At 47.7% G+C, this 26,959-nt stretch overlaps 1 protein-coding gene across 1 annotated transcript in view; it reads left to right on the top strand.

The window, feature by feature from the left end:
* The window catches only part of LOC8024351 (neuralized-like protein 4), a gene marked incomplete at its 5' end in the record, with an annotated part of 67,010 nt that extends 43,908 nt beyond the window's left edge, over positions 1-23,102 (top strand). Inside the window, 8 exon segments of the mRNA XM_040208123.2 lie at positions 3,104-3,262; positions 4,439-4,618; positions 5,641-5,716; positions 5,879-5,986; positions 6,365-6,503; positions 11,282-11,397; positions 11,869-11,992; positions 19,156-23,102. Of these exon segments, the coding sequence (XP_040064057.1) occupies positions 3,104-3,262; positions 4,439-4,618; positions 5,641-5,716; positions 5,879-5,986; positions 6,365-6,503; positions 11,282-11,397; positions 11,869-11,992; positions 19,156-19,387 (1,134 nt within the window).
* Positions 23,103-26,959: the final 3,857 nt, after the last annotated feature.

Genomic DNA, 26,959 nt, shown 5'->3' with positions numbered 1-26,959 from the left:
AAGGACTACTTACTGTCCTTCTACCGCACCAACGAATGTTCACAAACGTGCAATGCCTGGTCCGCACGATTGCGTAGGTTGCATTAGGAGCGACCTAGGCAATATGCTGCTACAGTCTATGCTCGTTATAACAGAGCTTGGTTTTGACCAAGCTTTTGGTCTGTTGTATGTTGTACGCAGATATGAAGTTGAGTCAATGGTGCATAGAGGAAAACCAACCGAACTTCACAAATCGGTATGTTATATCCAAATGTCTGTTGTAACCAGGTCTGTTAAAATAAGCTTAGACTGTACGACATTAATGACACAGTCACCGGGAAAACTGTTCTGCACAACACGAAAGCCGATGCAAAGCATATCTAATTGGTTAGGCCATTACGATTCGTGGCTTTCTCCACGGCCCTGTCATTGCTGTAAACATAAACAATGTAACCTCCAACGCTTTACTTCGGCGACCGTCACACCAACCGCCTACAACTTGCAATCACGGAAGTCACAAGAGACGAGGAGATATTGCAAAAGGACCTGTTCTGGCCGGTTCAGTCGTACTTACATAGTATTTGTACGGTTGATAAGCCCGCGCGTACCATAAAATACCGGGGGAGCGCCCACTCCCTTTTTACTGAAAACTGGGTAAATCTAGATATGGGCGCTTGTCCAGTCAAATCGGGCGGTTAACGTATAATTTGCAGAATTGGCAAGTTTGGGAAATGTTATTAATGGGCGCTTGAACAAAGTGGGCTCTTCTGCACTATTTTACGGTATGCATTACGATTGCTATGCATGCGGAAGCGGGATCCAGTTTCAATAATCTCGCCAATTAATCGAGCGGGAAATACTATAACCCTTATTTATGGCAAGTTTGTGCGGCTAAGGTCCTTATTTATAGAAAAGAAAATATGCGTAGGTCGCACCAATAAATAAAATGCATGGACAAATTAATTTAAATAAATAAGTTGTGACTGCTTTCCACTGGAAAATATGGTAATCTGTTTTACTTAAAGTGCAGCAATGGGGCCAAGGCTGTAGGCATGGCAAGTTTTCTCACTTGCACAGCCACGGTACAGTCTAAGCTCGTTACAACAGACCTGGTTACAACAGACATTTGGATATAACATACCGACTTGTGAAGTTCGGTTGATTTTCCTCTATGTATTACTGACTCAACTTTATATCTACATACAACATACTCCTTTTACAACAGACCAAAGTCTTCGGTCGAAATTTAGGTCTGTTATAACGAGCTCAGACCGTATATTCCAGAGCAATTGGCTCATGCTATAACCTTGTTTGACAATGTGATGTGTACGAAGCTATGACCTCGTGCTAGGGTCTTTATTTTTTTATCGATAATTGATTATACATCGTCGTATATAGTTGCATGCTTCTTACATCTTTTTTCTCACATTGCCGTCATTGAAGTAACCACCGAGGCAACTGAATACTGTTACATGGTCAGTAGGGCCAGCCTGGTGATTGCATGTGACCACTGATTCGGGATGGTGCAATACTTGAGTTATTCCCGCTTACCACGATATACAGCAAAACCTCGTTGTAACAAAGTTGAAGGAGCGGTCATAATTGTTTCGTTATAACCATTAGTTTGTTATAGCCAATGTCCATTTCTTCCCACTATTAGCAAGCAAGGGGAATTATGATTGGTTTGTTATATCCCATTTTGTTATAACAAGGTTTTACTGTATATGGGAAAGCTTCTCTGAGGTGTCAACTGCATTAAGAAGAAAAAAGGGACTCTCGAAGTTTATTTGCTTCCATTGGGGGTCACAGGATGTCGAGATCGATGATACCCTTTTCAGATTTGAGTAATAACGTCGAATCCCGCTACAACCAAGTTGTCGGGACACGCAAGAAAGATACTTGTAGTGGAAAATTTGTTGTTCCGAAATCAGAAAACAACGATATATTAGTGTAATGTCTCGAGAGAAGCTCCACCCCTGCTTTTGGCGCAATTTTTTATTTTTCCAAAAAATACTGCAGGGCCTTGTCCAATGGTGACCTCGACAGAAATGGTGTTATACTTAACCACGGCGAGAGATGAGCGAACATTGCTTACTAGAAAGGGCATTTGTCTTTGGTTCGTTCAAGCGCTCACACGAGTTTCGTAATGAAAAATTGATGACCGGACAAGCGCCCATCCCCCATTTTTTTTGTGATTATCTCCAAAGTTTGAGTGGGCGCTTGCCCGGTATTTCATGTTACTATTCATATTCCAGATACAAGTCTTAAATGGCTTGAAGCTTATCTCGTTGGAAGAAAGCAAAATGTGGTCCTCGACGGTTTGAATTCTTCAAATGTAAGCGTCTTATCAGGTGTTCCTCAAGGATCTGTCCTTGGTCCCCTTATTTTTTTATATAGATACCAACCTCTCAGCAGCAGTGTGCATGGCACCTGTGCCTTCCTCAGCTGTTTAGCGACATTGCGAGTCGCGATATCGAGTGGAAAGATGATTTTATGCTTCTTTAGTTCATTAATTAGATGACCGAGTTTAGTTGTTTGTTGTGGAGAGACTTCTTATACACGTCTTCTATGGACAACAGACAGGAAATTGAAAATATTGCCTCGTTGTTGCTAAAATTTTGTCGAAGCGGTGTTCATTTTGCAGGATCCGACTGTAGCACTATTTTATAGAGCTGCAGGTTGATGTATGCAAGCACAAAACTAAAATTGTGCTCTCAAAATATGCTTTCCCGCAATTTTTTTAACTATTTTCAACGCCACACATTTCTTTCATAACCATCGAATACCTTGCTCATTTTGTTGTAAGACCACTTAAACAACCGGTGCCACACTGTAAAGACCGGCGTCGTTTCTGCCGTGCTCCAACGCTGTGAAAGCTATTTGCACGAGTGTATGGCCACGTTTGGCATTTCGTTGGCACAAGAGCGAACGAACCTTGAAACAAAGCCACACGCTCACGCGGCAGCGCGAGGCTGGAGAACCACAGAAGCTTGCCTCGACAGCGCAGCACACAATAGTAGACGCCGAGCTTAGGCATACGTTTAACCCACCCTCCCGCCCGTGTCCTCTTTGCTGTGGCCTCTTGCACGGGCGACTGCCGAGCACCGTGCCCTCCTGAGTGCAGGTGCGGATCGACCGGCTGAACAGCAAGTGGTGCTCCTCCCTGCTGGTGGGCGTGGTCGGGGAGAACCCGGAGAAGCTGCACTTTCCGCTCAGCGCCCTGGGGCTCCGCAAGCTCAGCTGGGTTGTCTGCGGAGACTCCGTCTACCACAACGGCGTCAAGGTACGTGGGGTCTCGGGTGCTGTGCCTGCAACGCGTCTCCGGCTGGTGCGTTTAGCACCTCCTAATTTCTGGTTTGTTTCTATGATGCCATACTTTGTGCCCTGCTGCGATCCTGGCGGCGTCACGGACGCGCCATATGCCGCTGCAGCTTGGGCAGGCATGAGTTGGAACGCTGCGGTGACGGGTCTTCACTTTGCTCTTCTTTTATGAGGGTACAACCAACTGCCAGGATTGTGACATCACTCTGTTGCAAAGCTGCCACTTGGAAAGCACTTTGGAAGCACGGGCGGTATGGCGGTCACCGACAGCATGGCCTCCCCTTTAGTGATTTAGAGCTCATCGGTACCGGTTTCGCATTGGTGACTGCAAGTTCACTGGACTTACGAATATTTTTCGTGGCAGCCGCGTTAAGCCTAGCAGAAGCCCGGCGCGCCGCGAGCCGGTTCCATCCCGGAGGCGGCCGTCCTGCTCGGCCTGACGATGATAAGTCCACCCGCCGCACCGGTGGCTTCACAAGACCAACTTTCGGCGAGGCAGGAGGACCAGAGCCTCAGAAAGTCGATAAGAGGGTACAATCCGGCGGCTCCTTGGCGTTTCGGGGAGGAAGAGCTACGAACAAGCTTTTACACGGTCTCGTCCCCCGGTGACGTTGAAGAGCAGCGCGTCAATTGGTGTCCTGTAAGTTTCACCTATGATGTTCAGAAGACTATGCCTGAGGGTGGCAGCCGTCTACAAAGGTTGGGCCACATCCTGTAGCATGGTAACACGACCAATCTGCCGGGGTTTCCCAGCCCCTACGCACGGTGAAGCCACCGAACACCACCCTGGACGGCTTGCCCGGACAGTTGAAAGAGAAACGTCCCAGCGAGCAACTCACTAAACATCATTGGACCCACATCACCCTTAACATCATCCCGCCACCCCGCCGACAAGCTCCAGTTCAACATTGTCAGCACCTCTCTGTCATCTGTACACAATCTCATCACATCATCATTAGATGCGGCGCCGCAGGCCTTCATGCTACGGGCCACTTGCCTTTCTGCGGCACCGCGGTTCTCCTGAACCAAAATAAATATTATTATTATTATTATTATTACTATTATTATTAGGCGCGTTGCAGGCATCGTAACACGACCGTGCATGTCTCTCGGTGTTTCTAATGTCTTTTGCCTTCAGGTGAAGGGTGGCTATGGGCCCAACCTGGACAACCTGCAGCAGTGGCATACAGTGGGTGTCCAGGTGGACCTGGAGGGGTGCCTGCACATGCACGTCAACGGGGTGGACCAGGGGGTGGCTGCTAGGGACCTGCCTCCGGTGTGCTACGCCCTCGTGGACCTCTACGGGCAGTGCGAGCAGGTGCCTATTCTCCTCCACGAGTGCTTTGGATGCACATTGGATGGCTGTTGATTGCAGCATCTTTTAAAGCATACTTCCTACCTCCTCTCCCAGAAATGTCTTAAAAATAAAAGTAGGGAATCCACACAAACACACGTTGCCACAGGCCACAAAAAACCATCAAACTTAGGGACACATTCACAGCAGACAAGACACAGTGCTGACTCACAACTCAATCTCTATTTTTGCACTTCTTTTTCTTTTAACGCCTTTTCGATACATTAATGAAAGTTGGCTTCTTTTTCTTCTACATCCCATTAAATGATACTCATGTAAGCTAATAAGATGAGCTGATTCCTTTCCTGATGAAGTGAGTGATGGAGTGCTTACACATTTGTTGTTATCCCTGGAAATATTTTCTGCTTCCACTATCTCTCTAGTCAGTTAGCTACCGCTTCTGCCCAGCACAGTACACCTATCTAAATGTGCCGCATTTTATTTTTAAGACATGGAAAGCCAACTCGCCCAAGCCGCCATTTTTGCCCAGAAATGTGTTTGTTCGTGCATACTCCGGGGCATGTGAGCACAAATCGTGGTGTAGTGGGGTGCGATGTCGTGTGGTGTCGGGTCACGGGACGTCGCGTCATGTGACGTCGCAGTGGCACGCGACACTCTGGTCGCGTGACACCTAGACTCGACACCGTGATGCCATGTCACGCGACCTAGTGACATTATCTATTACCTCAACTCGTGCCACGTCGCGGTGTTGCATGACACCGTGACGACTCCATAATGTCGCACTATGTTTAATGTCTTCTAAACAAATTGAAACGATCCCTTCTTAAATTCTGCGACCCATGCATCGAAGCACTTTAGAAAAAACGATCGCTGCTAGTAATTTCTTTTTTTTTTTTACGTGCAACTCCAAGGAGTGGCTGCTTTCTAGAGCCTTGTTTGGTTCACCTTTTGGTTGAGGAACCGAGGGAGTTTGGGACTTGCAAAGATGTTGAGCACTCTGGGAACATCCTATTCCCTCCCACCAGGTGACCGTCATCGAGTCTCACGACCAGGACAGCGAGCCCGGGGCCGATTGCCGGGAAAAGGCGGACATCGAGAACAGTACGTCGAACCTACGGCGTTCTCTTAGTGAGCCTCTGCGTACCCTGATTCTCTCGGTACGGCCGTGCAGAAGAGAGTGTGCAAACTCTGCACACTCTCTTCTTGGACTTTCTACGAGCCACGTTTGTCAAGCCTTAACGGACGCCTCTTTGTTTTGCGCAGGTGTGAAAGAGAAGCGGGGAAAGAACATCCACAACGACCTTCACGCCATAAAGAACTGCGAGTACCAAAACTCCTGCACAAGATTTAAGGCCCTGCTCGGGATCCCTGGTAAGAGTGAAGGAAGCTCGCAATTGTGCTCGCATGGTGGTCATGCCCACCACTAAACTATTTCTGGGGAGAACTCTAGTACAGTATAAGCTTTTTTTCCGAGATAATAAAGCGAGCATTTGGCAAGGGGTGCTGCGTACGAGAAGTTTTTATGTGCGGACTAGGCACCAGACGCGGACTGTACACTGGTCTATAGTCGGGAAAATATGGCAATATGCAAACCCATCGTCGGTTAAATGGCAATACCTTTTACCCATAGACCTATTGGTAAACTACCCAAGCATCAAAGAGAATGCAGGGATTGTAGGTCTATGCGCCGCACAGACTGGCGTCTGCAGCTGTAACTGTTCTAACCGTTCATGGTCGTTGCTCCAACAGAGGGCTACTTCCTGCCGGACCTGAACGTCTGCTACTGCGAGACGTGCCACAAGATCCGGGGCGACGAGCCGTACCTGAAGGTCGGTGAACCTCCCAGAGACTACGCCGTGCCTTTCGGCTGGTGCCATTTCCCGCTCAGGTGAGCAAACTCCAAACGAGGAGGCCCTCCACCTTGCATCTTCTACTTGCGTACTAGTTAACCTCTGCAGATTAAGCGTTTTATTTCTAAAAACGTTTAAAGGCCTGCGATGCAATTTTCAGATAGTGTTTGCGAGGATTAAGTTGCGTAGAGGACCGAGCCAGTAAAGGCCCGACGCACAATTTCGCGCTCTACCGACTAGAGGCACCAGTATGAATTAGTTATTCAGACAGCCTGTTACGTTATTTGGTTCTAACAATATCTGGAGACTCGAATATTTGTATACATTGTCTGTACCAAAATGGAAATAGTTTGGCCGAAATAAATGTTTGCCCGGGGGTTTCACCTCTGTCATTTGCGTATTTTGAAACTTAAGGGGGACCTTCAGAAGTCATTCATCCATCCAACCATCAATCACGCCCCTAGTGGCTAAGTCGAGACCACCACCCACGGGGACAAGAACATAAATTACTCGTTTATACTTTTAACGGAGCACTTGGCTGAGTAACGGAACGCCACATCAGCGTTTGAATGAGGCTTGGGTTCATTGAGCGAAGCACCAATTCAGCACGACCCTCAGCCGAACGGTGACGCAGCACTCGTGTCAAATCTATGCCACGGGCTCCATCCATGCAGACGACGAAACCATCTTAATCCACAAGCCACGTTAGGTAAACACTAGGGGTTTGCAAATATTCGAGATTTCGAATATTTGCCCCCTACTCTATGTCTTCCTGGCCATAAAACTCACCTGCTCAAACCTCGTAGGTGAAGCTTTTGCAGCTTTTTTAAAACAAGCCTGTAAAGCTTAAAAAAAGTGAAAGCCGTTTACAACTCCCTGTAACACCGAATTGGAGCGCAGCTCTTGAGGAGGAGGAGGGAAGGGTACTGAGGGGAGGGTAGACCCCTCCTCCTCCTCCTCCTCCCCTCATTCTTGAATATGCTCCGGGGGAGTCACCTGACCCAACACCTCATAGAAGAGAAGGCTGTAGCGCTCCGAGTGGGCACGTCACAATGGCGGAGGAAGGAAGGCCATGGCGCAACTACGTGAGAAAATGCCGCTGTCGACGTGTGTCGGCGCATTAATGTTTGTGCGCGTTTATCCGACATTAATACACGTTTTAAAAGCACAGTCTTGTACAATTTATTATATATATAATATAAACGTAATATACAACGCGTTACCAAGGTTGAAAGTACCAAATTTATATTTTTGATTATCCCCGTAACCGCGGGACTAAGCGCAGTCCCGCAGCTCCCCACACTTTTCGAATGAACCGGCTCCGAATTTCCGATGCGACATCTTCCCTCGTACGGGCTCTGATTCCGGTAAATTTACGTTGCGTGTGAGCTGCTGACTGCATGAAAAGGTACGCTGAGACATTTCAGAAGGGAAAGAAACCGAAAAAAAATTCATTCATCGCCGCTGGGAGGGAGTGCACACGACGAAGAGATGGGTCGACAATGTTAAGCCTCTCGTCTCACACTGCTGGTGCTGCTCTCGCGCGTGTGTGTGTGTGTGTGGTTTTGTCCTACCCATCGGGGTTTTTTTTTGTCGCCACCGCCGTCTCAGGTAGATGTTTTGTGTGTGTGTGTGTGTTCGCCTGATACTACGGCATTTACGTGGATTTGCAAAACAAGTCCTGCTACGGTTTGACTGACGTGTGTGGCAACTAGTCAACGATGACACTGGCCGATGACCTCTCTCTCGACAGAGAAAGACTTCTTGAAGTTTGTGTTAAAATTTTTTCGTGATGGATCGTGTGGGACGTATGGATACGATCGACAGGTGAGGAACAACTTATTTACGGGCTTTCTTGGTCATGTAAGACGCAAGTAATGTGCTGCAGTCAATTTTTTTTTTTTTAATATCGTGATAGAATGGAGTTTTGTTCTTCGTCATTATCCGTTTGCTATTGCGTCGACATTTATAATTATGCGTCGTAATATTCTAGTTTTTACTGGAAGGTAAATAACAAGTTTGTGTGATTATTGAAAGTGCGTTGTTTGTGCTTATGTTGATTTATACTAATGTTTTTTTGTTGCCTTTACCGCTTTTATACTAGAATCTGAACTGTATTAAGGTAATAGTATTTTTATATACAAAATAAGTTATGTTTTGTTCTAAGGCAGCTCGAGCCCATAGGGAGAAGTAAATTAGTCGACTAAGTAGTAAGTTTAGTACCCCTGCCACACAGAAAGTTAATATATTTTCATTCAGTGATATAGGATTTAATCAGCTCGCGGTCTTGAGTGATTATACGAGCGCTGCAAGCGGATTTGTCGACCCCATAATGTCATTCGATCGAAATTACATTAATTTTGCCATGTGGCCGAGGTATGATGCAAGAATTCAGTGAATGCACGCGATAACATCGCTTACATGATCGTGAGAAACACTTGTCTTGCCTTGTCCGCGTTGACTACGTCTACCTGATTTTTAACTGTTCTGTTTTGCTCTTTCCAAATCACTGCGTGTCTCGCCATTTTTTCGAAGTATTTCTGTATAAAATATGCATTCCTACTACAATAATTGCATGACTCAATGTTTTCGACTTAAAACAATCACCTTTTTCTGTAGACGTCTTATACGCATACCTCGTGTCATTTCGTACCGATTATTTAGCGGTGTAATATTTTGCTCGTGTAATAAAATGTTTTCTAGACCCGTTGCTATGTGCAGCTTTCATTTTAGCTAATATGACACACGTATGTGCTTAAAGGGCTCATGAAACGATATTTGGGTTGGGATAAATCATTTTAGATTGGGATTTTACTAATAGAACATCGTTCAGTGGGCCAAAAGCAAAAAGGTAGAAAGTCAAAAGCCTGACATTCAGTGCGAAAATTTGAAAACACAGCGGACTATTTCGTTCCTCCTCCCCTTCGTAACCGCTCTGCCTTTTCACTGGGATACATCCGCGGTCCCAAAAGCGTGTCATCGGGTCCAAACTGACGTCACACAAAACCGGACCTCATTTAGTCCCTTCACCCCTAAGCTGACATTGTGGTGGAAGCTACGCGCTTACCGGACCAATCAGCCACCTCCGTTTCATCACCTGACTTCATTCTCTCAGCCACATTTGCCACGCTTACGTGGCAGAAGTGTGGCTAGCCCAAGGAGCACGTAGCTTCCACAGCACTGTCAGCTTAGGGGTGAACGGGCTAGGGAAAGAAACTTTTGTCTGAGTTTTGAGCGACGGGCTAATCTTCTAGGGGGAGAATGGATGTGTCCGGGGATTACACAAACCAGGTTCCGAGCGAGAGGGGCCTCCCTTCTTTTCGTCTTCTTGAACTGTTTGGTGGAATGCGCGATTTATGAGTTGAGGAGGAAAGCGAAACAGGAAAAAGTTGGAAAAGCGTTTCATGACCCCTTTAAAAACGCGTTACGACGGTCGATCCACGCGCGTTGCCTTCGTTTCGACGCGCGCCCCCGATGGCCTTCCTTTGCAACGTCACGAGAAGAGCGCTACCGCCTTGTATTCTAGGAGGTGTTGCCCGACCTCGGGGGGAGGGGGTCATGTGACCTCGGGGGGGGGGGGGGGGGGGGGGATCACGTGACCTCGGGGAGGGGGTCACGTGATCCCCAGAGGTCACGTTATCTCCCCTCACCCCCTTCCAAAGTCACGTGATCTCTGGGGGTCTTGTGACCTTGGGGTGACCTTGGGGGGTCATGTGACCTCGCGGTTACGCCGACGGCGACATTGCCGCCGCTCAAGTTGGAAACGGGCGCCTAAGAGCTGCGCTCTAAAAAATGAGACATTTACAAATCTCTGTAATGCAAAATTAGAGCGCAGCTCTCAAGGAGGAGGAGGAGGGAGGAGGGACGTTTCCCCTAATGTAACACGTGACGTGAGGTCACATGACGTCACGTGACCCTCGTGACGTCATCTGGCTCTCGTGAGGTCACGTGATCCTCTTCAGGTCACGTGACCCTCATGAGGTCACGAGTCCCACGCGTTGCATTATGGGACATTTCCTATAATGCACCATGCGGTTACAGCTACGCCGACGGCCCCCCGTGACCCCTGGTGCCACGGGGGTCACATGACCCCCGTGAGGTCACGAGGGTCACGTGACCTCACGGTTACGCCGACAGCGACGCCGCTCAAGCCGGAAACAGGTGCCTAAGAGCGGCGTTCTAAAAAAACTTGTATAAAGACAGATAACATATCTGGGAGGCACGTTCTTTTAATTGTGTGGCGAATAAGGACGGCACTCCTCCCAACCTTCTCGTCCGATCGTGTATGATATAGTGACGGCGACGCACGAATGTAGCTTGGCTTCACAATGCATTCCGTAGTACAGGTTAACGCCTCACACATAAACTTGGCGTTATTGGTTGCAAACATGGTTTTACTGGAGACGACGGCAGTATGCCTGTCTTGCGAGAAATGTTTCATTAGAGAATGTCCTCACGGGGATGTGCTGATACCGCTTCTAACCGAATAGCGCAGCATCGTCCTTAGCCTTGGCACTGCAAAGAGTATGTCCTGGGTTTCCCCGGTACAGTAGAACCTTGTTCATACATTCCCGGTTTTTACGTTTTCCCGGCTTTTACGTTCAAAACCGCCAGTCCCGCCGAGCTCCCAACACCCCAAGGGCCTTCTCGTTTTTTATGTTTTCGTGGATTATACATTATTATCCGCGGTCCCCCGAGAAACGTATAAAAGAGGTTCTACTGTACCGCAAAAGTAACGAATGGCGCTCTTCGATTCTAACCACTTTCCGCAAATCGTTTCATTAGAATTCATCGTCTGACATCTGGACGTTTGCAGGCCACAGCCTCGGCCAGACAACAACTCCGTCCAGCAGAAGTGGCACATGGCCTTCCACGGGGTGCCCCTTGGGGCCGTGCGGAAGACGCTGGACCGCGGCGAGCTGCTGCCACCCGGTGAGCACTTTGGGAGCAAGTTGCTCGTACCAGCATGCCACACTTACTGGGACTCTGACTAGTCCGTTTACCCTCATTTTTGGCACCTTGGGTTTTTGCCCGACGACGTGGCACTTGAATCGCGCCGTTGCCTGCCGTGGTGGCGTCACAGCAACGAAAGTGACTACTGCAGCCGACTTGCGATGCCGGCGTTCACTCCTCTTTTGCCGGAACGTTCGTGACCGACCACCAGGATGGTGACAGGCCGACTTTCGGGACGTCGCTTGTTGCCGATTCAAGATCACTTTCGATGCATGGGCAGTATGAGACGGTAAAAACGCTAGTTGAAGATGTGTTCCAGGTCTATGCTGCGAGCCGCGCTAATTGTTTGTAGTATGCTGCGAGACCCGCCGTAACGTCTTTCCTCCGATTCCCTCTATCCATGCTTCTGTGGTGGCATCTTTTGAGTCTGACCGTGTCCGTTCCTCGCAGACAAGGTGGCCTTGTGCCAGGTTCCCAAACCCAGGGGCAAGGCAGAGAACTTCGAAACTCGGACCGTGTGCCTGTCCCCCACCCTGCGGTATGCAGGCAGCAGCGCATTCTGCCCGAGGCACGAGTGAGTGGCTCTTGCTTCGACATCTTCCTTCCTTTGAACAACATTGTGCCTCAGTACGAGGACTACATTATGTTCCACTAGGATGTGTTGCATGCGCCTAGGTCGCTATGGAAACCGTCATGAACTGTCACGAGTGGTCGTAACACAGTCAGTCACGCTCGAACGTAAATGTCTGACAGGTTGCGCCAGTGTCGTGAGTCTGATAAATCGCCCATTGTGCTTTATAGTATTGGTAGAGACCGGCACCAGACAATCTCAGCTGGGCCAGATGGGCAAAGACCTACGGCAGTCTTTATTCATGGCCTATATACAAAACGGAACAGTAAGGTGGCGTCCTCTATGATAGTGTGTTAGAATCAGGCTAGTATTGTTAAGAGAGACACCTGCCAGGTAACAAACAACACTACAGTATTAGTTTAAATACCATATTGTTACGGTTGATCGGCTGTGACAGTGCCGTAGGCAGGGGAGTAGTTTGGGGGTTAACCCCCCCCCCCCCCCAAAATCGTTTTTTTTTCTTTATTTTTATTTTTTTTTTTTTAGTAAAGGAAGACAAATATTAAATGACTACCGAATAGTTTTAGTCAACCGAGGGGGTTGGGGACAGTCGTGTCCGTACCCGTGAATTGTAGAGTACATCGACTGTTATACGCGAAAATTGAACAAAGTCTCCCCCCTCCCCCCCCCCCAAATATGATTCCTAGCTGCACCACTGGGCTGTAATGTATAGAAGGAAATTGTTGATTAATTTAGAGAGGAATGAACATCATTTAGGCATTCTTCTATAGATATTTGAATTCTTGTACTACTAAATAAGACGCGCAATTATATTCTTCGTATTGTTTAAAGCAGAGGTTCTCAAACTGGGTTCCGCGAGCTGGTCTCATGGGTTTTGCGAGCACCTAAATCACAGTGCCCCTCCCACCCTAGTTTAAGCTTGCACGAACTGAGCCATGGATTGAGCTGGTGTTGCGGGCAAAGCAACCTCACCCTTCGCACTAATATGCCTATATATTTACATTGTGCCCCAAGTTATTCTGCCTGTAGTCCTTCATTTTGTCTTGTTCTGTTAGTGCAATAAACACTATCTAAATGCTTTTATTGCCCAGTATTATCAGTTGGCAAGAAGGGCGGGGAGCAAAGCTGAGACAGTCCGTGATGATTTGTCCTCATGGCTCCTCGATTGTAGCGGGAGATCGCCTTGGCCACTGCTCTCCGCACGCTGGGCAGAGGGGCATGCTGCATTTTGGGCGAAATACTCCAGATCACAGAGTGCAAGAACTCCCTTACATTTTGTGTCATACCATCGCTGCAGCGCTGAAATAAGGCTTCCTCACTCAGTCGGGCGAGCACTGGCTCCAAAGCCACGTGGACGTCATTTGGGAGGCTATTCTTGTGAGCAGGTGGCTTCTTGCTCTCAGATAGGGCATGGTTATACGTAGTGCCCTGCATGGATAACAGTTTGATGATGCGCATCCGATCCGCAGTGTTCTTAAATAATTGTATCCGCACCGATCCACAGACTTTGCATTCGCATCCGACCCTCATTCTGCGAATTCGTTTTACGTCATAAAATCAAGCCTGAATAAAAATTTTAAAAAAGCTTCTGGATGATACCCTAAGCCATCTGCTTACCTTTCTACAAAGAGCTCTTCGTGCCAGAATACAGTGAAAGTAATTTTGTTGTATTCTGTTTTATCGTATTTATGTCATAAGCAATCATCCTTTCAGAGACGCTTCGCATCGTTTGAAAGATTATGCGTTCAAAAGGAAGGAAGTTTATATTTACCGTATTTACTCGCATAATGAACACACTTTTTTCCCCGAAAAGTTAACACTTATTTACATTAATTACGCGGGGTAAAATTTTTTGCATTTACACACTTTCTGCAAATGTCATATTAGGTGCCAATATGACATGGCAAGGTACTGTGGCACGTCTCCAGTGATGGAGCCACAGTAACCACAATTTATAAATTGCAAACCTTTTTAGGGCGCTTTCGGGGTGCCTTTTTCCAAAGGAAAAGCGCCCTACAAAGCTCAGCGCAAGCAACGCGACTGTTCTTAGCAATATATAATGCTAGTATTCGGCGGCACACTCAGGTATATCCGCAACTACAGTATAGACCACTTATAACGTAACCGCTTATAGTGCAGGACCGGGTAAAACGCGGCTTTTTTAAACCACCGGTTCGCCTCCCATAGAACTCCATGTAATTACATACCGCTTAAAATGCAGGCGCGCGAAGGGAAATATCGGTTATAGTGCGGTTTCTGGACCGGCCCAGCAAGCACGCTTCCCTGTGCGACACTAGATAACTGCGCTAGCCGCAAGCAGCACTCGCGGGGCAAGGAGGTTGCTCGAAGAAGCGGGGAGAAGCGAAAAGAGAAGCTTCAGTTGCCATAGCGACGGAAGGGACGCACGCACGTGTCGTTCACGTGCGTGCGTCCCTCCGCTGCGTTGGAAACAACCGCAACGACAGACCAGTCGCAGGTCGAGGAGAAGTGTTCGCACGCAATGCATGCCGGTCGCGGGCTGGCTTCTTCTATCCGCTAACATGGTGTCTGTTGTGATGGTCGACGTAGACGGCGTGGTGGAAGCTCATTGTTCCGCGTAAAAGCGCTATCCTTGACTGTGAATTTTCGTTGTGTGTCGCTATGTTAACCCAGCACGTACTAGAAGAGAAGATCCACCTACTCATGCGGCGATGTCGTGGCGGCACTCTCAAGATGGCAGAAATGCCCGTGTCGTTGTGTTTGTTTACTTCGACTACAGTGGTGCTTTCTAAGCATTTGTGTTTTTGAACACCGCCCGGATTTCTTATTTGAAGCATTTCATGCCTGTGCTCAAGTTAATGTGACAAGCATGTAGCGCCCTCTCCCATCCACCCGTCGATGGCCGCCAGCCTCGGCGGGCAACATTGATCACCGCGCCCAATAAACGCCGTTGAGCCCATGCCGCTCCGGTCAGTCGTCGTTCACCCTCACAACCAGGCTGCGTGTCGTCTCTTCTCGGCGGGTGCTTCGGCCCCCTTCGTCCACGTTCCAGAAAGATTGTGACAGTTGAAGGTATTACAGGGATGGTCCGGAAACCTGTGCCCACCACTGCAGACGACCAAATTCAATCTTCTCCATGGATACTTGTAGGCGAGGAAGCCACTTGCAGGCTTCTTCTACTTTCTTGTGGCTTGTACTTCTTGGGTTTGTTTTGCCCAAAGAATGATTTTCCCTCTTTCCCTGCCAAACAAGAACATACTTTCTCGGGACGACTGATGCTCCTGCATTGTTTACTTTGTCTAGGGATGGCGTTTTTGGCAAGATAGAACGTTCTGAACTGATCTTTGGTTAGAATAAAATCTTTATTGACGTAACGTACAATTTTCTCTTTGATTGGTACCTTTTATATAAGAGAGTAGTTTGCCCCTGCAATACATTAGATGATGCACTTCATAGTACCACTCACTTTTTCACTGTACACTGTGCAGTCGAATTTGTTTTTGGACCGAATCGGCAAAAATGAATTCGGACCCGCGGATATCCACATGCGATCCGGAGCCCCTGGCATCCGTATCCGATTTGCAGTCCGCCAAATATGATTCATTTTTATCCGAATCTGCCAGTTTACTGCGGATATCCATGGATAATCTACAGATATGCAGGGCTCTAGTTATAACCGTGCGCTATCTGAGGGCAAGAAGCCTCCTGCTCACAAGAATAGCCTCCCAAACGACGTGGCTTTGGAGCCAGTGTTCTCCCGACTGAGTTCAGGGCTGCAGCGATGTGGTGTTGGTAGAACTCATACCCACACCAGGACCCCTAGGCAGTGGTCGGGTCTGTCGATGATGTCGTGCTTGTGCAGGGCATAAACATAGTAGTTTGTCATCTTTTTCATTTTCTTCCGCATCCCCCTTCCTCCAAGGGCTCCCTTCGAGTCTTTTTTCCACCAGGCCATGCAAAGCTGTTCCTATCCTTGTATGCACATGATTGAGACAGTCTTTCTTGTGCACATTCACGTAGATATACACTTCCTCCTCCGTCAGGGCATGGAAGGTGCGGCTGTCACCATCTGACAGGATGGTGCTGTATCGTAGTTTGTGCTTAGCAAGGGACCGACGGAACAAACTCGGGGCTTAATTGACTTCCATGCCTTACAGTCAATGTTCTTTTGGCATTTATGCGTTTGTTGCCACTCCACAAAGTCCTCGTCGTCAGGTCTTGGTCCTGTTGTGCACCCTAAACAGAAGTTTGATAATAGTTTGTGGTCTATCACGAGGCGAGTGTAAAGTTCGATGATGCATCCCACACCGATGTGGCATTCATGGCCTCGAGTCTTCCGGGTTCCATCGAAGATCACATCAATGTTTCCTGGGAGATTCATGAAGTCATTGCACAAGTCCATCTTCGCTGGCTGCAGCAGTTGGCTCAGCGGCGTCCATCATCTTGTTTGTGTGCCCATTGAAAGTTATGTGGTGAAGGCCACTGTGCGAGATATTCATCTACACCCAACAGTCAGGCAGCTTCCCAATGCTTTGCATGGCCTCTATGGCTCTGAGATTCACCTCAAAAGGGGTTATCTTGGACCTGCCGGACACCCTTGGCGAGGAGAAGCACTGCTCACGTAGCTCACAGGTTGAGCATACTAAAACTAGCTTTTGCGCAAAGCCGTATACCGTGCCGGTCTTCTCCAGGCTGACAGTCTTCGCACCACACTCTGCAGCTCGTAAGCGAAAAAAGAAACTTGTTCAACACTTGCATGTCCACAATTACAAACTCCATTTCATGCCCAATCTCTGTGCTCTCCAAATCGGCATTGAGCAGGTCGAACTTTCGCCAACCTGTTGACTCTGATGCTAAGCGACATTTCGTTTCTTCATCTTCTTCCAAAATTTTGGACTGCTCTTGCACAGTGTCGTAATTGGTGTCAACCTGGTTTGCACAAAGTCCCGACGTACTTGGCATTGCTTCGAGATCGGTGCCTTCGGAGTTGCTATCGGAGCCTTCAGAGTTGCGATAAACAACTTCGAGGTTGTGATCGGCGCCCTCGGTGTTGCGATCGGCGCCTTCAAAGTTGCGATTGGCACCTTCAAAGTGGCGATCGGCATCTTCAAGGTCATGATCGGCGTCTTCGGTGCTGCGATCGATGCCTTCAAGGTCTGTATTGGTGCCTTTGTGGTCGGTGTCAACAAGATTGTCTGCATAGAGCCAGGCACGTAGCCAGGATTTTGTTTTTCGGGGGGTGCCCGCCCATGACAAAATGCTGTATGAGGGGGAGGGGAAGGTGAGGTCCCAGCAAAATGGAAGATTTGGGGGGGGGGGGTGGGCATGGTCAGTCGGCACTTCCCATCCCTCGTTCCACGCACGTTTTTGTTTCCTGCCGTACGCTTGATGGGTTCGCAATTTCAAGGGAGGGTCTCCTCCTATGTCTACCAAAATTTAAAACTTCTAAACGAAACAGAGCTTGTCAAAGAAAGCGGAGCGACCACGTTTTACGACAAAAAAGCAGCAAAAAACTTTACGAAAACGTGTAAACTGGTACGCAAGTTAACAATAGAAGAAATTAAACTTACGTAAACAAAGCCAATGTTCCCGAAATAGAAGTTAGACAATCTTGAAGAGCTTTCCGATCGGTAAACGAAAGCACGCGGAGAAGCAGGAGCAGTCGACAGAGCATGCGTTGAGAACTGACAGAACGAGAGAGAGGAGGATGCGCCTTGCGAGAGGAGTGTGGGAAGGAAGCCAATAGGCAGCAGCACATTTCGGAGAACCTCAGCCAACAAGCAGCTTGGGATTGTACCGTGGGGAAACGGCAGCAGCCTCTCGTGCACTGCACCAACATCATTTGGAAAGGTGGCAAAGAAAAACACGATTCCAGCTTTCAACCGACACCAAAATGGCGGCGATCGGAGGAGCGGTTTTGGAATCGCAATAACGCGAAATGAGGCATTATTGCAGCGCTTGTGCATCGCTTCAAAGCCATGTGGTTCTTGAAATAGCAGTATTTATTATATTTTAGGATCGTTTTTGGCCTAGATATTTTGCACAACGATAGTTTGAAGTATAAAGACTCTATTAAACTAATTTTCGGAAAAAAAAAAAAAAAAATCTTTTTTCGAGATTTTTTATTTTTTTAGAGATTTGCATTTCCTTTTTAATGAGGCTCAAACCCAAAAGCCCACGATTCTGAGCCCAACGCTCGACCACTATGCCAAGGGAAAGGCTTGTGGAGCAGCAGTTATTTTGCTATGCCAAGGGTGTGAAGTATGATGGTAAATGTGTGACCATATCGTATGACCGTGGACGCCATAAAAAAGATTCGGAAGAGCCACGGAAGAGTAGGGATGGGAGCAAAACCTACATATTTTGTGCATATTGATTCATAATATTGAGGTAGATTTAGAGTTTTAAACGCAGATTGTGTTTCTAAGTCCAGAATGCAGAGTGCACTTCTAAGTCTAGAGCGTCCCAAAAGGTTGCAACAAAGATATGACGGGTGTCTTCAGTTAAAATTACTCGAACCTTGGTGGGAATCGAACCAAGAAACTCTTGGTCAGTAGCCCTACCGGAGCAGCTTAGAAGACAGTTATTTCAGCTGCTGTGTGTATATACGTCTGGCTGGAAACAATTTGCCACAGTGGTTACGGGATCATGTAACCACTGCAGGTTACAGGAATAAGAATGATAACCTACCCCGATATTTTGCATAAAGCTGACTGATGCCGAATATGTTGTATGTTTCATTCCTTAACAGACCACCCCAAATGCCTAACGAGCAAAGCGGGTGGTCCAGACAGATGGAAAGAGGTCTGTAGCGTTGGCGAAAGGCCCCCGCTATACAGATGCGTCAGTGTTGAGTTGAGGCTCGAGCGTGATCTACGAGCTAATACTCTTTTCACTTTAAGCCGCAGCCGACGAAGCCCATCAGACAATGCCCAAAAGCTCTCGTCGCCTTTGCCATTACTGGCTGGGTGCGTGAATCAATGAATGCCCCACGATCCTGTGTGATTGGTCTGTTCAGCGATAGCAAACTTGCAAAGAGGACAAGTGCTGTGGCGACGCACTTTTGCAGCCGCTCAGTGGGCTCCGTCGGACGGTAGCGCCGGCTGCGATCGGACCTAGTGTGAAACTCAGCGAGGCAGCGCACAACGAACTCTTGTGCGGCGCAGGTTCGTGGACCCCAAGAGCGGCCGACGGATGCACGCCAGGGCCGCCTTCCAAGTGCTAGTGCAGCCAGGCTCCTACACAACCCACCCCGCAAGCGCCGCCGCGACGGGCGCCGTCGCCGGGCGCGAGCTGGTTGACGTCCACTTCGGCGCGTCGGAGCTGGAGTGGCGCACCAAGGAGATTGGCGCCACCGTCCTGCACGCCCTGCTGGTGCGGCTGGAGGCCCCCTCCTGATGAACGGCCCCCAGCCTTCGCGCATCGTCAACATTTGCGACGTTCCCAGGCACCTCCCCCTCGTCCCTTCTACGAGTTTTTATTTTGCTCTCGTTCATCCGTACAAATGCTTCGATTTAGTTTAACGCCTACCAAACGCCACAGTGGTGCTCGGTACGGGTGCCAAGAGTCGCTACGCGTGGGGCGAGCTGCCAAAATCGTCCGACGCCGCACGTGTTAGAATACCGATTCTCTTCAACTGCTTCCTGCGCGTCTTTTCACCTTAAGGACGTCCTCGTTTCACGTCATGTATTACCACCTTTTCTTTCTTTCATTTCCTCCGCATGGCATTGCCGTCTCTTCTCACTTTACCTTTTCCCGCAAAACTTTTTGGGGTTTTGCATATTTTTTGTTGGGCAGTTATCAGTTGCCTGGAATACATTTCTGTACCAATTATTTTTGGTAGCAGTGACAGGACTTGTTTGTTGTGGTGCTTTTTTTTTTCATCCGGTCCAGTTGTGGGCAAGCCACCTGGTTCTTTAAATCATCTCCTTTTCATTACTGATGCGTTCTTCTTTGACTCTCGATAAGCCTGTCTGGCTCAATTGCATAGCACTTGAGTCCGACACCTTGCTTCGACAGTTAAGACTGGTGCAGGCATTTTGCTCCGATTGTAAACGCAGCTGCTGAAGTGACAGCAATGACGAGTCGGCGGGATGACCGTGCGCTTCACATCGTCTGGCCATTGATGCAACGACGTGACATGCTCTCGCAAGTCGAAAGGACAACCACTCGTAGTATCGTTCCGCATCGGTGATCGGTCGATCGCAAGCAACGCAACTCACCCGTCTTCTCCTCGAGGTGGTCACGATCCGGCCTCTGAAGCACAGTTGTGCCAGTGACTGCCGTTTCATTTAGTGCGAATGCAATGAAGTGTCCGAGATAGCCCGTGGAAACTTTGTTGTCAATGCCGCTCCTGAAGGCGGTGGAAAGTTTCAGTCAAAAGGCCTTCGTGTGTCTATTGAGCTGTTCATTGTGATTGAGTGTAAGTCCCTCCACTAGGAAGCTGAAGCTATAAACGCAGTTACAGAGCGGGAGTGGAAAGTTGCTCGCCTAGACGTGTAATCCAATAGACAGGCCTGTACCATCACGGATGGCTACAACAGCCCCTTGGTGTACCTGCCGTCTGGAGCCGAGGATGACTACATCGAGTGTTGCAGTCCTTATTGTTTGGGAGGGGTCGTGCGAATATTTTTTCTGCTGTAAATAATTGCTCTAAGTTTCCAACTGTGTGTGCGTGTATAGTGACATTTGCGTGTTATACCTAGCTAATGCTTCTTGCCTATAATTCAGGAACAAACTTTACCTCACTTTTTTGTTTCGAGGGTTGTAAAAATTTGCTGTTTTATGCATCAACTTTTTTGTTGGCTCTTTGACCAAAGCTTTTTCTTTTTTCACAGTGTTTGTTGTCGGTTTAAGTTTGATACAATTTTGAGACACGCCGATGACGGCACGGCACCTGGCTAAGTTGTCACGGAAATTCTTTTACAAAAATCTTCCAGTTCAGATGGCTGTGTCAGTCCTACTGCTCAGTTGGTTTCTCAGGTGGACTGTGGTAAAGACTGCCACTTTGAACTAATAAGAATGCTTTTTTCGAGTCAAACAAAGGTTTGTCAGGTGAGCAAGCCTTCTGTGGACGTCTTCGTGTAGTATAAATGTACATATGCAAATATGTTTGGAACGCAGCAGTGCTGTCTGTAGAATTGATTTTTGCTTCATTTTTTAAGGTCTGAAATGTGATTACTGCGCATATTGTTTGGTAATACAGGCCGATACGCTCGTTGTGATATATTTAGAAGGGGAAGTTGCGTATGCCAACTCATTCCCCTCTGAAAGTGTGCAATTCTTCGTTCGGATATTCATTCCTTCATCGCTCACTTTTATTAAATGCAGTCTCGTCTTTTTTAAATGAAACATATCACCAAAAACTTGGCCTAACCTTTTTTTTTTTCTTTTTTTCCGCCGCGATGAGTGCAAGTTTTGCAATCATCGCTCTGTCTGAGCGCGGCACGATCTGACAGAGAAAAGGTGGGCATAAGGAAAAAGAAGTTTCTTAAAGTGTTCAGGCCACGGCCTATGCCCTAGAAAGCCTTGAAGGCTTTCTGTGAAGCTTCCGGAAAAGCTACATCGAGCCGAAATCAACGGAAGTGCACGAGAACAGTCGTATTGATTAACATAAAGGTCACATTGTGTAGCATTGTGTAGAGGGAAAGTTTCCACGACGCTTCCTTCACCTCCACTAGTCACCCCTCGGTCCTTGCTAAGGAACTGACGAATGTCTGCGAGTATGTGCTTCACGTGCAGTTACGAAGTTGAGGCAACAGTGTGAATTTTATGACCCTCATTCTTAATGTATAGCAATCCACTCTCTGGAGTGGTCCCGTGCTTTCGACATGTTTGGGCTGGAAGAAAGGTGCCCAATTTAGGTGAAAACAGTTCCAGCCAATGCAGTGGAACATTGCCAGCAGCTCGCAGCTTCATAATCTCTGATGGCTTGCTCTTGAGGGCTTCTAGTCAGAGGCATTGGAAGCTTTATAGACCACGCACGTGCTGCAACCCTTCCGGCCTTAAGATGGGCAAGGATTGTCGTGCCTGGAAAGGGCAAGCTGGAACCAGAAAGGAAGATACCTTCCCTCTCTTCCACGAAGTTTTAGCTTTGGGCCCCACTGCATTTGGCTGACGAGGGCAGGGGGAGCGTGGGACAGGGAAACCGGGGAAAGGCTTGTTCAGGTGGGCTAAAAACGATTTGGTACATCGGCTCTGAGGCGCGCATGCTCGCGTTACTGGTAACAAGGTGCAATCTCGCAGTCGCAGCACGTACCTGCATGGAGAAGACAGGCGTGTTCGTGTCACCTAAAACGGCTGGCACCTATTTCGAGAAGGTGACTCGCTAATTTATCCGTTTTTGAAGCGTGTCAGAAGAGCTAAGACGAAGCAGTCCTGCTAACAAGCTTCCGACATTTGTTTTTGGACAAAATATGGTATTCGTAGCTAGACGATAAAAAGTGGCACGGCTGCTGTTCAGACCAAATGGTACGCAGAAAAAAAAATGTCACCAAGAAATTAACATTGAAATAAAGTTTAAGCCATTGTTCTTTTTTCTCAAACGAAGTGCCTGAAACAGTTTAAATTCGGGCATATATTGAAGATTGAAAACTTTTTGGGTGAGAAACGTTTGAAGACACAAAAATCTTGAAATTCAAAATAGTTTTGTGTAGGAGAAGCAGTCACTTTGTTAATTTTCTAAATTGGTAAGAAGAAAATTTTATAAAATGGCAAACCCCTCTTTCAAAATAGCTGTATAAAACTCTAAAGACTAACGAGCAATAATGAATTGCTGCTGCCTACTCGGACTAGGTATTCAAGAGCACGGAAAAGAGAGGAGGTTACGAGACCTGTGATTCCACTGTAACTTTGTAATATATGCTTTCATAATGGGTATGACTATTCATATACTTGAGTTTATTTGCCACCATTTTTTTTTTTGTAAAAAAACTGGTTGTATTTGTAAAAATTTGTTGAATGTTTGCAGTTGTATAGATGATGCCCATGTTGTTTGAAATGTGGTTAAGCTTGTTGAGGCATCTAAAAGAGCTTTCAGTGCAAATGTCTTGACTTGAGGTGTGTAGTGGTTTTTGTGAACATTATGACAATTAAAAATTGACAATGAAAACATTTTATGTCTCACGTCTTGGTGACATTGCATCATGCAGCTACTTAATTACACGGCACTCTGCATTAACGCATCAAGTTGACCTTTCCCAGCTTTTGTAGAATTGCAAATGTTCAGTTCTATAGTCTGCAGACGACAGTCGAGTAATACTTAGTCGAGCACGCTTTTCCACAAGTGACCATCGGCTAATGCTTAGTAATATCCCGAGTCATCACCCACCCCCCTGCCGCCTGAACTTAAAGAAAAAAGTGGGTAGGGCCATGTCTCGGTGGATAAGCAAAGTTTAGAAAAATGCCAATTTTTCTGCATATATCCAGTGCGGCTGCACAAGTACATTAAACTCAAATTAGTTTTGTTGTAAATGCTCATGAAAGAATGTTTTACTATCCCAAAGTTCATTGCTTGCATATGTGCGATGAACATTGCTGATCGGCATACGAGTGTGGACATTCGTTCCGTGAAAGAATTTCTAACACCACCATGTTCTCTTTGTTAGCAAAAAAAAAATGACCGCATCTCCACGTGGTGAATGATGTTGATTGGGGCAAAGCTCTGGTGGTGCTGATGATACTGATTTTATTGTTCCTAGGTAGTGCTGATGGTGCTGATTTTTTTATTGCTCATAAGTAGTGCTGAGTTCCGGGTTGCGTTTCGACTTCATTATTACTGCTTTATGGTCGGTGAAAAATGCAGAGCAAGTGGTTCTCCTAGCGGATCAGCTTGGATCCGCTAGAAGCCGTGGGAACGCATCTCCACCGCTTAAGTCAACGGTCCATGTCAGAAAGAGAATGTGTGGTATGGATCGTGGTTATATACGCAGTTGAGCATTTGACCACAGCACCCTCTCGTCTATAAACGTTGAGCCAATGCATGCGGAGTTTAACACAATTATATATGCATTTGACCGCAGCACCCTCTCCTGTATAGGCGTTGAGCGGCTACATGCAACATTGGAGTGTAGTGTAGTGGTTAAGACGTCTGCCTCGTAAGCGAGCGATCCCAAGTTCAAACCCCCGTGCGGGCGTACGTTTTTTTTTTTAAAGTGGGCTGATCCTAGAGGCAGTGCAATCTATGTGAGCACGGACGTCGGACAAAGCTAGACCCTAAGGAGCTTCGCCCCTAAAACGTTCTATGCCACCACCACGGGAGTCTTGACGAGCCCTGCCCCACATCGGGTGGTGTGCATTAAAATTTCCTAAGATTAAAAAAGGCTTTGGGAGTTGGCCCACAAGTTCTTGCAGGTCATGTAAATGCACTGGAAGGTTTGGTAGAAGGTAAAGCGAAACAATAGTAATTAGGCAGTCAAGCAGAACACAAACCGCTACCGCCTCTAAGGGGGTTGCGAGAGGGACAGGAGCACAGGCAATACCACTCTGCACAACCACAGCTAATCCACCAAAAGAGGTGTTGCAAGAAACACGGTCTTTTCTAAGAACCTGGTGTCGCCGTAGTACCTGTGTGTGAGTTTCATTAAGATGAGTCTCCTGTAAACAGATGGCAACAGGCTGGGGCTCATCGAGAAAAAGTTGACATCATCAATATTACGAAAAAGACCGCGGCAGTTCCCCTGCTTACTACTTAGGTATATTTTTAACCATTTGGAAGAAAATAAGTTCAACATAAAAATTATATGAAAAAGCTATGTTCCTTAGGGTTTAAAATCTATTTTCACATGCGGTGCACTTTGTTTTTTTAGGGGAGTCTTTCTGCTTCCGACTAGAGTCACCGGAGGCAGAGGGGGTGGACTCTGATCTCGAGAGGAGAGCCTCCTCATCAGATCTCGGCCCAACCTCGTCCATGGGCTTGTCTGCAGCTGCCGGCAGCTGGCTCTTGGAGGTCAACTGCCTTGGCACTTCCCCAGGCTTCCTCTGGGGAGCAGAGGTGTGGGGTGGGAGGCCCCGGCCCCGAGAGGTCGAAGCAGCTGGTTAAGCAGGAGACGTCGTCTCCTGCTCTCGGGTAGATGCTGGCAAAGCAGCATTCACCTTGCAGTCCGGAGGCGGTGCCATTGGTGCCGCTCCCGGGGGTTTGGAGGGGGACCGTGATTGGAGATGCAGGTTGTCTGGGGACGTCTGCGTTCCCATCAAAAGCACTGGCCGCGCTGGTCCCCTGCGCACGGCCTCGACATAAGAGCCTTTTGATACAAAGGCAAAAGCGCTTCTTAGCCTCAGTGTAGTTGATGTTTTCAGCAACTTTTAATGGAAGGACTTCTTTCTCGCCTTTCCACACAGGACAAGATCGGGAGTATGCCGGGTGGTTGCCACTGCAGTCCGCACAATGAGGCCCATTATCGCACGCATCTGTGACATGCTCCTTGCTGGAGCACTTTGCACAAGTGTCCCTTCCTCGACAGTTCCGTGACCCATGATCGAACCGCTGGCACTTAAAGCACCGTTGAGGGTTCGGCACATAAGGTCGAACCCGGCACTGAAGGTAGCCTGCCTTTACAGTGTGTGGCAGAGTGGTAGAATCGAAAGTCAAAATGATGTTTTGTCTTCCGTTCCACACCATCCCAGCGGATAGTGATTCGTCGTGCAGCTATAACTCCTTGACTAGAGAGGCCCTCAATTATCTCTGGCTCAGGTGAGTCAAGCAAGTCATCCTCAGAAATGACCCCTTAAACACTGTTCAGTTTGCGGTGAGGAATGACGCTTACTTTGTAGTCGGAGACAAGGCTGAGTTTTAGACGGGCATCACTTTGCTGCTTTGTGTCGACCTCCACAAGGAGATCATCGGATCCCATCTTCTTAGCACTGTAATTGGCGCCAATAACACCCTCAAGAACTTTGGAGACCAGAAAGGTGGAAAGTTTGCCAAGTGGTTTGTCACCTTCCGAGTGCATCACAAGAAACTTCGGAAATTTCAGCAATTCAAAAGATTGTTTCATTGTGTTGAGTGCTTTGGTGCGGACCCTTTTGGGGGAGCCGATCAAAAGGTTTAAGTTTGGAACCCATATGAACGGGGAGGGTTTTCGGGAACTGTGGTGCACCACCCACCACCAAGGGAATAGGTAACGCTTCATAACAAGAAAGGCTTGGCTGAAAACATTCCCCTATCAGTGTTGCCCAGTCTGTATAATTAAGTGTGGTTCTGGACAAGTTGTCTCTCGTCGCCCAAGGTTAGCCCATGCCGCCAAAGGAGTTGAAAAAAAAAAAAAAGTCTCTGCAATTGCTTTTTTCTTTTTTTGTCATTTCATAAAGAAGAAAGAGAAGAGTGAAAAGAAGGAGAAGACAAGGGTGAAAGGAGGGAGGGTATAGTAGAAGTGGAAACTGACTGAATCATCCTGGTTGGGCCAAGCCAGGACACCCGTCTATGGGAAGCGGGGGCCGAAGTGGTGTATTGCCTCCCCCGAGGGGCCCCGAGGAGTCCAAACCTACCCCGGGCTCGGCTCAACCACCAGGATGCCCTTTTCCCCAGACAGGGGAAAGCCACGCACAGCCAGACGTGGGCGGGCGAACCCGCATGGCTCATGGTCCGTGGAGACGCCACTCTCCAAACACCTGCTTTCACAGGTGCCCCCTGTGGGGGTATTAGCAGGCATCCAATTTTATCGCTTAGATTAGTGCCTGAAAGGACCACTCTCTACCACACCAGTTGTTCCAATGACAGCCTGGGGACACTGGCTAAAGGTTGATCTTCTGAACTACTAAAGTGATCGGAATGAAATTTGCAGGGGAGATTTAACTTCGGATGTAGGTGTACTGTGCAAACTTTTAGTTCTCTAGGGCAACTTTACATGCCTGCATAAGATGTGTCACACTTCATTAAGAAATCTATGATATGCAAATGAAGCTATTAAGCATAATTTTAACTGCTTGAATATAAACTGGGGGATGTGGAAATTTAGGCTATCTAGTTTTTGT

Source organism: Ixodes scapularis, unplaced genomic scaffold (assembly GCF_016920785.2).
Source record: "Ixodes scapularis isolate PalLabHiFi unplaced genomic scaffold, ASM1692078v2 PGA_scaffold1__304_contigs__length_218370807, whole genome shotgun sequence".
Taxonomy (NCBI): domain Eukaryota; kingdom Metazoa; phylum Arthropoda; class Arachnida; order Ixodida; family Ixodidae; genus Ixodes; species Ixodes scapularis.
This window is presented reverse-complemented; position numbering and strand designations above follow the sequence as displayed.